The sequence below is a fragment of the Diabrotica undecimpunctata genome, chromosome 6, assembly GCF_040954645.1.
Source record: "Diabrotica undecimpunctata isolate CICGRU chromosome 6, icDiaUnde3, whole genome shotgun sequence".
NCBI lineage: Eukaryota > Metazoa > Arthropoda > Insecta > Coleoptera > Chrysomelidae > Diabrotica > Diabrotica undecimpunctata.
In genome coordinates, this window is record NC_092808.1 from 106,380,513 (window position 1) to 106,395,360 (window position 14,848).

Consider the following 14,848-nt stretch of genomic DNA (forward strand, 5'->3'; position numbering starts at 1 on the left):
TATAGATTTAATTTTGTCGTTTAATTATGTTGTTGTTCCTGCCAAGCTGACAATTACTGTAGTAAAATATAAACGACAATATTTTGTACATATAATAAAATATCCATACTTACTAATAACTTTAGATGAACTTGGAATATCATTCTTAGACCAGTGTGATGATATGGTTGTTGTTTGCGAATGGGCCCTGGTAATCGCTAAACTACTGAAATGATCTGAGTGTGACCCATTACTATATTTTTTTCTGTCTTGGATGTCTGAAAAATGTTTAGCACTCTCTTGGGAATTGGACGGTGTTAGACTAATATGCGATTTGATTCTTTCCAAGTCCTTGGAGATTGAACTCCAAGAAGCTACTTCAGATGGTCTTAATCCATCATCCGATATGTTGTATAAAAAACTCAAATAGGCGTATCTATTGTTTAGTATAGTCTGAAAATTATTAAGGTATATTTATTTTGAATACTTAATACATTTCATACAAAGAACAACTTATTAAAATGATAGTGTGACTTTAAATAAAAATATTATTACGCTACATATATACGCAATTTTTCAATGGCATTTATGCGGCAAAAGAGATTAATGAATTATTCTTGACGTCTATTATAGGTTCAAGATCGGAGAAAAATTTTTAAAAACAGTTATAAAATTTAAAGATAATAAAACCACACTACAGTGCATGGTAAAACAGTAATAAAAGAGGAAAATGCCTTCAATACTGAGAGCAGGATATGAATAGGATACCTATTCGTCGAAATTTGTAACAGCAAAAACTTTTTTGCGGAAGCCGTCTATTTTATACCAGTCGAACTGCAACCAATTGGCTTACTGTACATCTTCCATTCAATCACGATACCAACTTGGACAGATCTAGTCGATGGGTACCATCTGTTTTTGTAATAATTTCGAAATCGTTAGAAACGAAAGGAAAGAGATGGGGAAAGCGGAACAGACGAGAGAGAAGAGGAACCACCAACGATTCTTGAAGTTAAAGAAGCAGTTAAAAAACTAGCCAGAAACAAATCAGCCGGAATAGATAACCTCCCAGTTGAACTATATCAAGTGACCACAATACCATAATAGCAGCTCATAAAAGAAATATGGACACAGAAATCCCTCCCCAATGATTGTAATACTGGAATACTTTGCACTATACACATAAAAGCAAATAACTTTAAATACTCTAACCACAGCGGAATTACGCTTATAAATGCAGCGTATAAAATATTCTCCACTATACTATTCCACCGTATGACACCATATGCAGAACAAATACCAGGAAAATACAAGAGTGGTTTCAGAGGTGGTAAATCGACAATTCATCAAATTGCAACCCTGAGACAAATTTTAGAAAAAACACTGGAATATGACATAGATACTTATCACATATTTATAGACCACAAGGCAGCCTACGACTCTGTAAATAGAAGAGAAATGTTCAAAACAATGAAAGAGCTAGGATTACCAAATCAGTTGGTAAATTTAACAAATCCTAGGGGAATAATCTATCTGCTGCATTAAATCCAACAAATGGTCGGGTTCTGACACCCTTACCATAAAAAAATTTTTTAATGTATTTTTGTGGAGTCAAGTGTACAGTCTTTTTTGTGTTTTTTCCAAAGAAATATTTTAACATATAGAAATTGCAAGGAAAATTATGTATTTTTCTACCAAAATGAGATCTCTCCTTAGTAGTGTTACTTTGGCTTTGTAAGCCAAAAGCTCTCAGCTAGGAAATAAATGTTTACACACTTCAAAATACTTTTCTTTTCCATTATTTGATTTGTCATAAGAGTGTACAAAAACATATCAGCCTCTTCAAAACAATTAATCCCAGAAAATATTACAGACCACACTGTTGAAAACGAAGACGATCAAAACATAGACGAAGACACAAATGAAACAAGACATACAGCAGCAGAAAATCTAGTTCCTGGGATACCTATTTCAGAAAAGCCACTTAACCCAAACGTTTGACGAAATCGTTTAACGAAATTGCCCAAACGTTTCCTAATAAAAAGCGTTATCGTATTCAGCTATCGAAAGACCAGTTACAAGCCGATGCTATAAAATTTTTCAAGGAGCTACTCAACCCGAAAAATAAGTATGCAATTCTATTTAAAGTGGAAGAAGAAATTTTCGCAGAAATTTGCAAAATTATCAGAAAAATGTTAACTCCCAAGAAAAACAAAAGGATCTTATAAAGAACTATCACGAAGGACCAAATAACAATAGCTGAAACAGAAAGCCAAATAAGAAAACGATATTACTAGCCTAACATGAAGAAAGACATAGAAAATATAAACTTCTGCGATATACGCCAAGAAAATAAATATGGCAGACTTACTCGCAAGCCAAAATTTATGGTTACACTAACTCCCACTAAACCACTGGAAATAGTTCACATCGATTTATTTCAGGCCAATGGACAAAAGTTTCTAACCATAATGGACGTATTTTCTAAGTATGGACAAGCCTACCCAATAGATGGAGGAAATGCCATCAATATACTCAACGCTCTATTAATTTTTGTAACACATCAATGGCCCTCAACAATGATAGTAGCCAATAATGGTACATAATTCAAAAGTGGGGTAATACAAGAATTAATCGACTCAAAATCTCAATCCACTATACAACACCAGAGAACCCGCAATCCAACGGGATGATTGAGAGGTTTCATTCTACACTAATCGAACATCTTAGGATCCTAAGGAACACAAAAGCAAAGTTATCGATAAACGAACAAAAATGCTATACGCTATAATTAGGTACAATAATTCCATACACTCAGCAATGAAGTTAAGACCTATTGACGTATTAAATGGACATATGGACGCAAAAGATCCCTTTGATGTTGAAATGGAAAAATTATTACTAAATAAATATGTACAAAACCATAACTAAAGAATTATAGAAGGAAATAAACCAGCATATACCAGAAAATAAAGAGCGAAAACAGGAAAAAGTCTAGACAAGTCCTCATTACTTATAAACCAAGCACACAAATTTATACACGGAAAACAGTCACCAGGAACAAATTACTTCCACGATATTCTGCAAAACTTATAAAAGGAATTAACGAAGTGGCTGTTAACAAAAACTACAGTTCATAAGAATAATATAAAACATCAACCTAAGTCAAAAACTAATTCTGATTGTTCCTCCCAACATTATTCTGACTATCGGAAAATAATTGAAGATCAAGGACCTGAAAGACAACCTAGGAACGATTCCCCTCAACCTGGGACAAGCAAAGATTTACATTACAATGTCGTCTCGGGGGGATAACTTTCCCGCACCGTGCGCTCTGCTCTAGGATATTCGTATACGAAACACCCTAGGCACTTATCCCTCTTCAGGTCGGGACGTTGGAACTGTATCGATATCTTCTGAATTTCTTACAATACCATAAGATATTTGGTTTCTTACATGCACTTGCAACGAATAATGATGAAATAAAAGCCAATTTGTAGGATACAAAGACAAAGCCACATAGTCTAAGGCAGGTAGGTGGAGCAGGGCCCCGCTGATCGGCACCCTAGAGTTTAGGGCTCTAGGAGAGACCAAGGTGAACTGTCTTTGGCTTGGAAATCAACTAATATTTATTCATAATATTTTATAAGATTCCAAACCAAAAGACCAATGAAAAAATTGGAAAAGGAAGGAAGGCGGGGCGATGCGCGCCAAGAGTGCTCATTAGTCACTCTGACCGAGCACGTGGCGACAACTAACACAAAACCGAGAAATAATAAAGGAAGAAAAATAATATCAACACGAATCTCAATAAATTCATTTTTGACTTTATCCATTAATTGCAAGCAAGGAATGTTCTGGACCAATTAAATTTAACTCTTCACATTATCCAGAATTGTATATATTCAAGAACAAACATCCCAGATAAACTGCTAATGCTTCCCAAAATTAGGACCATATAAATTCAAACCATTCAGGATGGATCACATCCCCTTAGACAAACTCTATAAACCCTTTAAGGAAAAAGAACATCTAAAGACAATTGACCCAAAATCATGGAACCATAGACATAACCACTTTTGGATGACTCCTGTATATATTTTTATTAAAATTATCTGGCTTTATATATGTTACAGGTGCAAAATTCTAGCAACGAAGAATGTGGTCTGACAGAAGCTCAAAGGTTAGAGAATAACCTTTGAGATTCTGACGGCTCAAAGGTTATTCTCTTATAGTTTGAGGTTGATAAAGAATCGTGGAGACAGTATGGGTGTCGATGTTCATACTATAATAAAAATTCGAGTAATGTACACTGTTTCCGATGAAAGAGTGGGGAATTCTAGAAATCGAACTCAGCTTCTGCCAGCAAATCCTACTCTCACGTCCCTAAAGGCTTTTGCCGCGTAACCACTGTGTACATTAGTGTGCGTAATGATAATAAACCCCGAAAGAAAATTCGGCGCTCCAAGGATGAGGGTTAAATCGTAATGCCAGCGACCTTACATTTGTGAAAACCTAAAAGTGCTTAACACCCAACGAAAACGGCAACTAAAATGGACTATGAAATTTGAAATATGAAACATACAACGAATTAAAAATAAACAGCAGAAAATCATGCAAGAATTCAGAAATTGGAATTAAGAGGCAGCTTCCCATGGCTTCATCACACGCTGGGGCCAAAATCAAACTCGAAAGACCAATGAATATTTCCTAACTGTTTCAACCTCAAGTGGTAGCTTACAAAGTTGTCATCTACTTTGATGACCAAGAACAATTTATTAATATTGTTTTCTGTCCTTAGCGCTATAAGAAAAGTGCAAAAATTTACATCTAGCAAAAGTTTGCTGTCGCTTTGACATATTTAAAACGATTTGTCGGTCTATATTGGTACTACTGAGGATAATGAAATAAAAATTATGAAATTGCGAAAATAAAAAATTAATTCTACCATTTGGAAATTATATGATACGATAATTTTTACATTTACTTATATTATGAAACTAAACATTAGGTACTTACAGATTCACATAGTTTTGAATACAGTACTTCAAATCTGTCGACTTTTTCTTTAGACTGAGTGGTGAGTTTTTGTTTTATTTGAGATACAATATAAGATTCATCTACCACATTACTAGCTCCTAGCGTTGTAGATTTTGATGATAAAAAGTTAAAGGCCACTCTACATAACGTTGGTGCTAAAGCTACAAAAATATTGTAAATTAATAAATGGTTAGTACCATTAACATTATGATAGTCTGGTGGTCAATTTCAAAGGATTTGTTAATTCAATAGGAAAAACTTAAAATAATTCTTAAGTAACTCACTTCTATAACAAAATAGAATGCAATATATAGTGGACCAAAGCTGTTACTACTAATGAAAGTGTTTTATATTACAAATGGTCTAAGATACCACTACAAGATCACTATGTCCATAACATATTTAATCAAACTAATATTTTTACATAAGGCATCATTTGTTTCATTCAGTTTATTGTGAAAAACCTTAAGGTCAGCCATGAAATGATCGCAAGTACTACACGTATCACTCCGTAGATAGCCGAAACTAATGTTTAAATTGATATAAGGTTGAATGCTCGAATAAATGAACTTTGAAAAATTAAAGGCAAATATCGAGCACAATTTTAATAATCAAATCTTGCCCAAGTACTTTCGCTTTCTACAGCATCATCAGGCTCATTTCGTCAAATTTGGACTATCCAGCAAGCGCAGAATGCAATAAACATGGACAATTATGTACAAGTTATGTTTAATTTCATGTTTATTACATTCTGCGCTTGCTGGATAGCCCAAATTTGACGAAATGCTCCTGATGATGCTGTAGAAAGCGAAAGTACTTGGGCAAGATTTGATTATTAAAATTGTGCTCGATATTTGCCTTTAATTTTTCAAAGTAATGTTTAAATGTTTATTAAAAATTTTTCGATATGTTTTGTAAGACACAGGAGCGCCATTATCGGATTTGTACATCGTGTCCATTTTCTTAATATTTAATCCGGAAGGTACATTTTCTTATTATTTTTTTACTGTAATAGCTTTAACTTCCTTTAAAATGCTTTATGTGTTAACTTCATCTAGCTGTTTGCTGTCTATGCATGTTTTTTGTGAATTTTTTCCGCGTTTGTCAATGGATGCACTACGGTAGCTTTTAAACTTTTTTGAATATTTTCAAGCCTCTTCCGATCAATTCCATAAAGGCTTAAAAAAGCTTTCGTGACAACAGAGCCATGAAACAGGTGACAATCGTCAACTGTTTCATGGCTCTGTTGTCTTAACCGCTTCATTACTTCATTTATTCGAGCTGTAATTTTCCTCTTTCTAGTGTTTTTTTCGCGACCCGCATCATCTCTTTCACTACCCGTCATTTTCGAGCACAATAACACGTACTTTATTTAACGAAGGCTAATCAAAAGCTAAACATTTTTAGTAAACAAAATGCGACTTGTGTTCTCCCGACAATACTGACATCCTTTCTCGAATTTACACGAGGACCATTTGCCTTTCTTCCCTGTATGAAGAATTTTATAACGTGTTTTAAGCTATGAGGATTCGTCTTTGTCTCATGTTTGAACTACTACTACTATCGGTTCACAGCGTTCTCCAACGCCTTCCGACTCCTAACCGCCATTTTTCTCTATTTAACCATAGGCCTGGAGCGATTTCTCTTTCCTCTAGTTCTTTTTCAATTTCCTCTCTCCAGCTTATTCTCGGCCTTCCTCTTTTTCTTCTTCCTTGTGGTGTCCACGTGAAAATCTGTTTCGGAATCCTGTCATCTGGCATTCTCTGTACATGGCCATACCATATTAACTGTTTTGTTTTTATGTCATCAACTATTGTATGCTTGACTCCCATCATTTCTCGTATTCTCTCATTTGGTATCCGATCTCTTCTTGATTTGCCTGCTGCTCTTCTCCAGAAGTCCATTTCTGTTGCTAGTAACAGTTTCTCTGTTCTTTGTTTCATTGGCCAAACTTCACTGCCATATGTGATTACACTTTTAAGTATAGTGCTGTATATGAGTTGTTTGTTCGCTTTAGATATTGTTTGGTCCCACAGAATGCCGTTTATCATGGATATGGCTTTTCTACCCTGTATGTTTCCGTCTTTTATAGCAGCATCGAGTGTTCCATCTTGAGTTATCTTCATACCCAGGTACTTGTATTCATCACAGTGTCTAATTTCTACCCCATTGTCTAATATAATGGACTGCTTTGTCTCTCCAATACACATGGTTTCAGTTTTCTTAATATTGACTTCGAGACTCCATTTGTTATATTCTTCTATTAGCTTCCGGGTCATGTAACTCAAGTCGTCATGATCCTGAGCAATCAGTATTTGGTCATCAGCGAAACATAAGGTGTACAGTGTAGTCTCGTCGTTGAGAGGGATTCCCATACCATTACATTTTCTTTTCCACAGTTGAGTGCTTGTTCCAGATAAATTTTGAAAAGGGTAGGCGAAATACAGCAACCCTGCTTTCGTGACCTTAAATCCCTCAGATATCCTTGATCCAGTTTTAATTTTTGCAGTCGTTCCATTATACAGACTTTGGACTGCTTTGATAAGACCATGCTTAATGTTGGTTTGCTGTAGGATTGACCATAGTTTACTGAGGAGTAGACTGTCATATGCTTTTTGTAAGTCTATGTACACCAGGTGAACTTCTTTATTGACAGCTGTTTTTTTCTCAATAACTTGCGTAATAGAGTACAAGTGGTCTACTGTGGATCGCCCAGCTCTAAAACCAGCTTGCTCCTCTGCTTCGTAATCTCTATAGTCATTTTCTATTTTGTTCTTAATAAGTTTCCCATACATTCTACTTATTGTGCTGTTTACCGCAATTCCTCTGTAATTTTCACACTGATCCTTGCTGCCCTTTTTGTGGATAGTTGACATGATAGATAATTTCTATTCGTTGGGTAATTCGGCCCCATTCAAGCAGTCTTGAAAGAGTTTTCTTAACTGTTCCTGGAGTTTGTCTGTGCCGGCTTTCACTAATTCTGCAGGGATGTCACCAGGACCAGGGGATTTTTCATTTTTCAGGGTTTTGGTTATTTCTTCCATCATGTTTGAATATTTCACATAAAACTACTATTAAAACCTACATACTGCTGCACTGGTCAAAAAATAACAAACAACTGACATTTCACCTTTCTTTGGTATGGTCTTCATATGTAATGTTATCTCATAATAAAGACCAGACGTTAGGACCTCGATGAAGAATATTATAAAAAAAAATACTAAATTCCTGTTTAGAAATTAACCTGGACAAAACCTGATTAAAATAATGAAAAAAAATGTGGATTTCTTTAAAAAATAAATAAAAATAAGTAATAATAAGAAGAAATAGAAAATATCATCTTTTAAAGTTTAATGATCTTCATTCCATGAAAATTTAAACCAAAACTTGTAATGAAATAAAGTGCTTCACTCAAAATCTTTAAACTCTTCATCTTCAATATCATAATGGGGTAATGCATCCTTAATACTAACTGAAGATGTTATTAAAAAGAATTCTGCGTGAACCATACTTCAAATGACATGCTGGTGAACTTCTACGAATTTTTAAACTTAATTTTGGAAATTGGTAAAAAACATATATAGCACGAAACGAGAAGCAGTTTATTTATTTTTAAAATTTCTAAGTCCAATTGATCAGCTTCTTTTTCTATAGAGTATTTAAGGAATATATTTATTATCTATGTCCTTTGTCTAAAGAAAGGCATTTTTAAAAATCATTTAGAGGCATACCTTTTATTAAAAGTTTAATGTGAATAAAAAATACTTGAAATGAAGTCAAAACTTCTAGTGTAATTAGTATGATTTGTGAAATTAAGAAACATATCCAAAAGGATTCTGTTGGGATTCTGTAAGGAAAGGTAATTGTGTTCTCCGAAATCCAGTCTAGAGTATTAACTCTATGTGATTGGAAAAATGCCAAATTTTAAACATAAATTTAATTTAAGGGGGTATGTTCACGCCTCTGTTAAAATGAGTGGCATTCAAATAAACTGAAGTTTAACAATTATTTGAGTAGATGGCAGTACATACATCATATTCTATATTTTAATTTCCTGAAATTGAATTCTCTGAACAGCAACGTTGTTGCCAGTTGCCGATGCCAAGTACTGGAAGTTATTATGTAAGTTGATATTAGTGAATAGTGAGGTTTCGCAAATTCTAATTTTCGGATTGGATCATTCCATGTAATTTTTGTATTGTGTTGTTGTTTATTTATCTGAGGTTAAGTAGCTCATTTTAATATATGAATAACGAATATACCCTTTATGGGAAAGATAAGGAAGATGTCGCCAAAGATTTATTGAATTGAATCCTGAAAAGGGAGTACAGGAATATTTATTGATAATATTTACAATTATCTTGCTGCTACTCCAGATGGTAATATACACATTCAATTTTATTACCCATTAAACGTTTTCGTGAATTTCTATTTTGAAACAAATTACATTATTTACTATTTCAGGAATTGTAGATGATAATAGTTTGTTGGAAGTTAAATGCCTTCTGAAGGTGCATAAAAGTAGTAAGTCTCTATTGGAGGCAGTATAGACACTAAAAAACATGCCATTGGAGAATAAAATGGAAGATTACTGTGGGGTATTAACAAACAAATGTACTATTACAAATTAATAGTACTTAATTAACAGAACTATTCCTTCGATAACTCTGGCGAGAAAATAATGGGCTTTTCCTCATATGTGCAAATAATTATTAAAATTTAAATGGTTGCAATAAACAATCAAAGACAATTTATAGGTTTAGGTAAAACTAGGTAAAAACTTACCGCTGGGTCTAATTACCAGGGTTTGCACTACAAAACAACGAACGAAATCAATTCAATATGCGTGCATGGGTTCACGTGCCGGGTTGCGTCTTTTCTTTTCAACGACTGGTGCTCTTCTTCCTCAAAGGGACGCATTCCACGAGCCCGATGGCGGTACTTATAGGGATCGTAGGAATACAGGGAGGACAAATGTATTGATTAATTTATACAACCATATTTGAATTTAAACATTCTCCCCCCTTTAAAGGCCATAAGGTCTTTAAAAAACAAAACGAATTCCAAATACTATCATTACTTAAACAACTAAAACGATAATTAATACAAACAATTCCTATACAAATCTTACACAAATATTTAAAACAACTACAATAAAAAAATTAAAATTAAAATGGTGGTTTCGTCGCGGTTATATTGACAAAAGTCGAACAAAACAAAATTAATAAAAACGTAAAGCGGCCAAAAAAGCTTCCGCGGTCAAATCACTAGCTAATTCAAGATTTAAAGCCTTAGTACCGCAACATACAAATAGACACAAATAGGCCTTTTGAGTTCTAACTCCCCTGTAACGAGACATGGTTATCGAAAACGGTCCACCATAATCTAACCCACAAATCGAAAAGGGTTTAATGACACCGAGACGAAATTTAGGCAAATTACCCATAGGGGGTTGTATGTTTTTAGGAGATTGTTTCCAACATCTAATACATTTGGACAATACCGAATTAACGGCTTGTTTAGAAGACATTATCCAAAACCTTTGACTAACCAAAAACTGAGTACTCTTAAATCCAGCATGTAAATACTTCTCATGATAATGACGAACTAGAAGAGTAGTAAGGCGAGATTTTTTTGGTAACAAAAACGGGTGTTTTGCTTCATACGATAACGAAGACTGAGATAGATAACCACCTACTCTTAAACACTGAGTACTATCATCAAAAAATACTCCCAACTTACGAAATGGTTTTGGAAAAGAATTTGATTGAAGATGTTCTTCAAAATACTTTTCTTGTGTAAATCTGACAAGAATAATCAACGAGTCTTCTAATTCTACGAAGGTCAAGGGTCCTGACCGCTTCGACCTTTTATAACGAGAGTTGTGCGCGAATCGCAACATAAAAGCCAAAATTCTTTGGATTGAGGTAAAAGACGATTTATTTTTCAGCAAACAAGACAACAAATGTTCCTCACGAGTGGAAACAAATACTAAAGCTTTCTTTATCTCTTCCAAAGAGGATTTTTCCTGCAATGAGGGAGGAACCTCTGGAAAAATTAATGGAATATTATACAAAAACGAAGGACCTGTTAACCAGTCTAATTTTGATAGAAAAGTGGCCGGTAGCATGCCTCGCGAAGGCGCATCAGCTGCATTATTTCGAGATTCGATATAATGCCAAGAATAATTTTGACTATGGGACTGGATATACGAAATGCGATTTGCGACGAAAGTTTTGAATCTCGAGTGGGAGCTTTTAATCCAGTGCAATACGATTTGAGAATCTAACCAAGCATACACATTTTGAAATATATGCTTCCACGACTCTAACACAAACGACATAAGTTTTACCAAATGAACAGCAGCTAACAATTCTAATCTAGGTATAGTAATCTGTTTTATAGGAGCTACTTTCGATTTGGCACACAGTAAATTAACTTGAACTAGGTTACGAGTATCCATACTACGAATATAAACGACACAAGCATATCCCTTTTCACTAGCATCGGCAAATCCATGAAGCTCTAAGATGGGACATGAGGAAATATTCAAAAAACGAGGAATTTTGAACTGTGAAATAAGAGATAGTTCGCTCTTATATTGCTCCCATACACGAATTATTTCCGAAGGAGGACGATCATCCCATTTAAGACCGGTTGCCCAAAGTTGTTGGATTAAATGTTTAATAAAAAAGGTAATAGGTGTTAAGTAACCACAAGGATCATAAATTCGAGCTAATTCGGACAAAAACGATCTTTTGGTACAAGGGACGTCTTGCAATTTGACTGAAAATTGAAAGACGTCGGACTGTGCAATCCACTTCAAACCAAGGATTTTTAATGAAGGACCATTTGCTTCTGGATCAAAATTAATGGAGTGAGGATTAATATGGGATTCAGGAAACTGCGACAACAATTTGGGTTCATTCGAACACCATTTCCGTAACTCAAAGCCTCCTAACTTTAACAAAGCGACTAATTCGTCAACTAAAGTTTGTGCTTCTTCGAGAGTCGAAGCACCAAAAACAAAATCATCAATATACGAAGCATGACGAATAAGCGAGACGGCTTTAGGAAAACGAGAGCCTTCGTCTAATGCTAATTGTTGGAGAGTTCTTAAAGCGAGATACGGCGAAGATACTATTCCAAAAGTAACAGTTAATAAACGATATTCCTGAATTTCCTCAGCGCTAGAAAATCTCCATAACACGCGTTGATAATCCGTGTGTTCAGGAGCGACTAAAATATTACGATACATCTGACGAATGTCGGCACACAGCGCAAAACGATTAAGTCTAAAATTCAACAACAGCGAGACTATGTTCTGTTGCAGCTTAGGACCGACCAGTAAATAGTCGTTTAAAGATTTACCGCGACTGGGACTTTTCTGAGACGCATTATATACAACTCGAATTTTACTTGAAACACTATCTGGTTTCACAACGCAATGATGTGGAATATAATACTTTCCCCTTTTCTTTTCGGCATTAGAGACTAACTGCATATGACCTAAATCAAGATACTCCTGCATATGAAAAGAATATTCTTTTTTCAAACTTGGTTGACGAGATAAGCGTCGTTCTAATGATAGCAATCTATTTAAAGCAATATTATAGCTATCTTGCAAACAAGGCGGCGATTCACGAAAAGACAAAGACACAACATATTTACCCGAGACGTCCCGATTATGCGTTTCCAGATAAATGTTCTCACACAGAACGTCTTCTGGTTCTGAAACTGGCTTTTCCGGTACGTTTTCCAGTTCCCAAAATTTCGTTAACGAAGAATCTAGTGGGTCTTCAATATTTGAAAGACAAACAAGCGAAGTCGACGAAAGGTTAGGTGTGCTAGTAGGTCCTAACAAAATATAACCAAAAACGGTATTTAGGGCATCTGGTTGTCCCGCTTTACCTTCAATTTTACCTTCTAACAACACCTTCGAAAATATGCTACAACCAATTAACAAATCTATAGATTGACTACAGTTAAATTCGGGATCGGCTAACTTCAAATTTTTAATATAATTCCACGTCGATATGTCAATTTTGGTGCTCGGCAAATCCGAGCAAACCCGATCTGTAATAATAGCCTCCAAGTGAAACACCGGTGACTCCTGATGACGAGGTTGGATAGAAAAACTTATTTGACCTTGATTCAGTTTCGTTTGCATCGAATTGAGTCCGTTAACTTCAAATGAACAAGGAGTTTTAGGCCAGCCTAATCTACTGGCAGCTTTGCGACTAATGAACGAACTCATTGAACCTGAATCTAGAAGACATCTCAAGGGCTGTTTACACCCCTTACTATCAATCGCGTGAACTAAAACAGTACCGAGCAAAATTTCCTTTTTTGTCTCGTTTTTCTTCCCTACAAAACTAGCAGCACAATGTGATATTTCAGGCGAATTTTGTTCGACTCCCGATGCCCCTGAATTATTAGTATTTTCTGTGGACGACTGACTATTGGAACGATTTCTATCAAAGTGCAACAAACTATTATGAAGGTGACTATTACATTTACTACATTTAAAGGCCTTTGGACACGACTTGACAGAATGATTAGCCTGATTAAGACACCTAAAACACGAGGAAGATTCTTTACAAAATTGGTATCTTTCTTTTGGAGATTTTTTCAAAAACAACGAGCAATGGTTAAGAAAATGACTTTGTTTACATAAAGCACAACATATTGACGACGAATTTGTAACAAAGGATGAACTACTATTATGCCTTGACTCATTGGAATGTTTATAATTACACTTTGGCTCCGTATAAGTTGGAGCCCTCGACGATTTCTTAGATTCACTTAAGCTACTATTCAAATTATCGTAAGCAATGTACTGAGTTTCAATAAACTCTACCAATTTTTCAAATGACGGGATTTTATTCGATTTATTTTCTAACTCAAATAACTTTACTGAATCCGCGTCTAATTTCGACAAAAGTAAATTAAACATAATAAAATCCCAATGTTCTGTCGGAAGACCTAATGTTTTCAATGCAGCTAAATTTTCTAAAAACGTGTCTACTAATTTAGCCAGATTTTTCGAATTAACTACCGATATTTTCTGTACGCCCAAGATCGCATCCCAATGCGCGGTCGCACAACGACGAACATTTGTGTACCGTTTAACAATTAGATCGTAAGCAATTTGATAATTATCGCTATTTATTGACAAATTACGAATCAAACTAAGTGGAGTCCCTTCTAAACATCCTTTCAAATACTTAAACTTTTCTACGTCTGCTAGGCCTGCGTTATTATGTACAACCGAATTATATAAGTCTAAAAACGAACTAAACTCCTTAAAATCACCCTTAAATTTAGGCAGCTCTATTTTAGGCAAGCGAATATTAGATTGTGGAACTACTACCGATCTAAACGGTTCTGGATTTTCAAATTGTGGCTCAAATAATTCCGCACTAAATAGTTTTATTTTATAAAATTGTTCCAAAAATAATTCCCGAACATTTTCTTCAACCCTCGTATCCGCGTCTGGTACAGAAAGAATATTACTAATAATATTAGTGTGATGTTTTAAGAACTCTTCGCGAATCGAATCTAAATCCTCTAGTCTAATTTTAAATAAAGGGCGAATAGAAACGTCTGAAAGGGCCTTAAAACCTAAATCGAAAATTAACTGAATATCATTTAACGCAGTTTTTCTTAAAAATTTGAGCTTCCTATTCTTTTCTTCAAGTTTTTCCATTTTAAATTTTTAACAAGTTCCAATAATATTATACAAACGAACGTGTACAAAAATGTGGTCTAAAACCCCGAAATTACCGATTTGTAATTCGATACTTTATTAAAACGACGATAATTCCCT

The 14,848-nt window shown here is 34.8% G+C and overlaps 1 protein-coding gene across 1 annotated transcript in view; it reads right to left on the reverse strand.

The window, feature by feature from the left end:
* Nucleotides 1-14,848, reverse strand: part of Grip91 (gamma-tubulin complex component 3) — a 64,956-nt gene that overhangs the window by 44,301 nt on the left and 5,807 nt on the right. The window contains exons 3-4 of the mRNA XM_072535063.1: nucleotides 4,999-5,180; nucleotides 114-432 (exon numbers count right to left, since the gene is read on the reverse strand). Coding sequence (XP_072391164.1) covers nucleotides 114-432; nucleotides 4,999-5,180 — 501 coding nt within the window. The remainder of the gene's footprint in view (nucleotides 1-113; nucleotides 433-4,998; nucleotides 5,181-14,848) is intronic.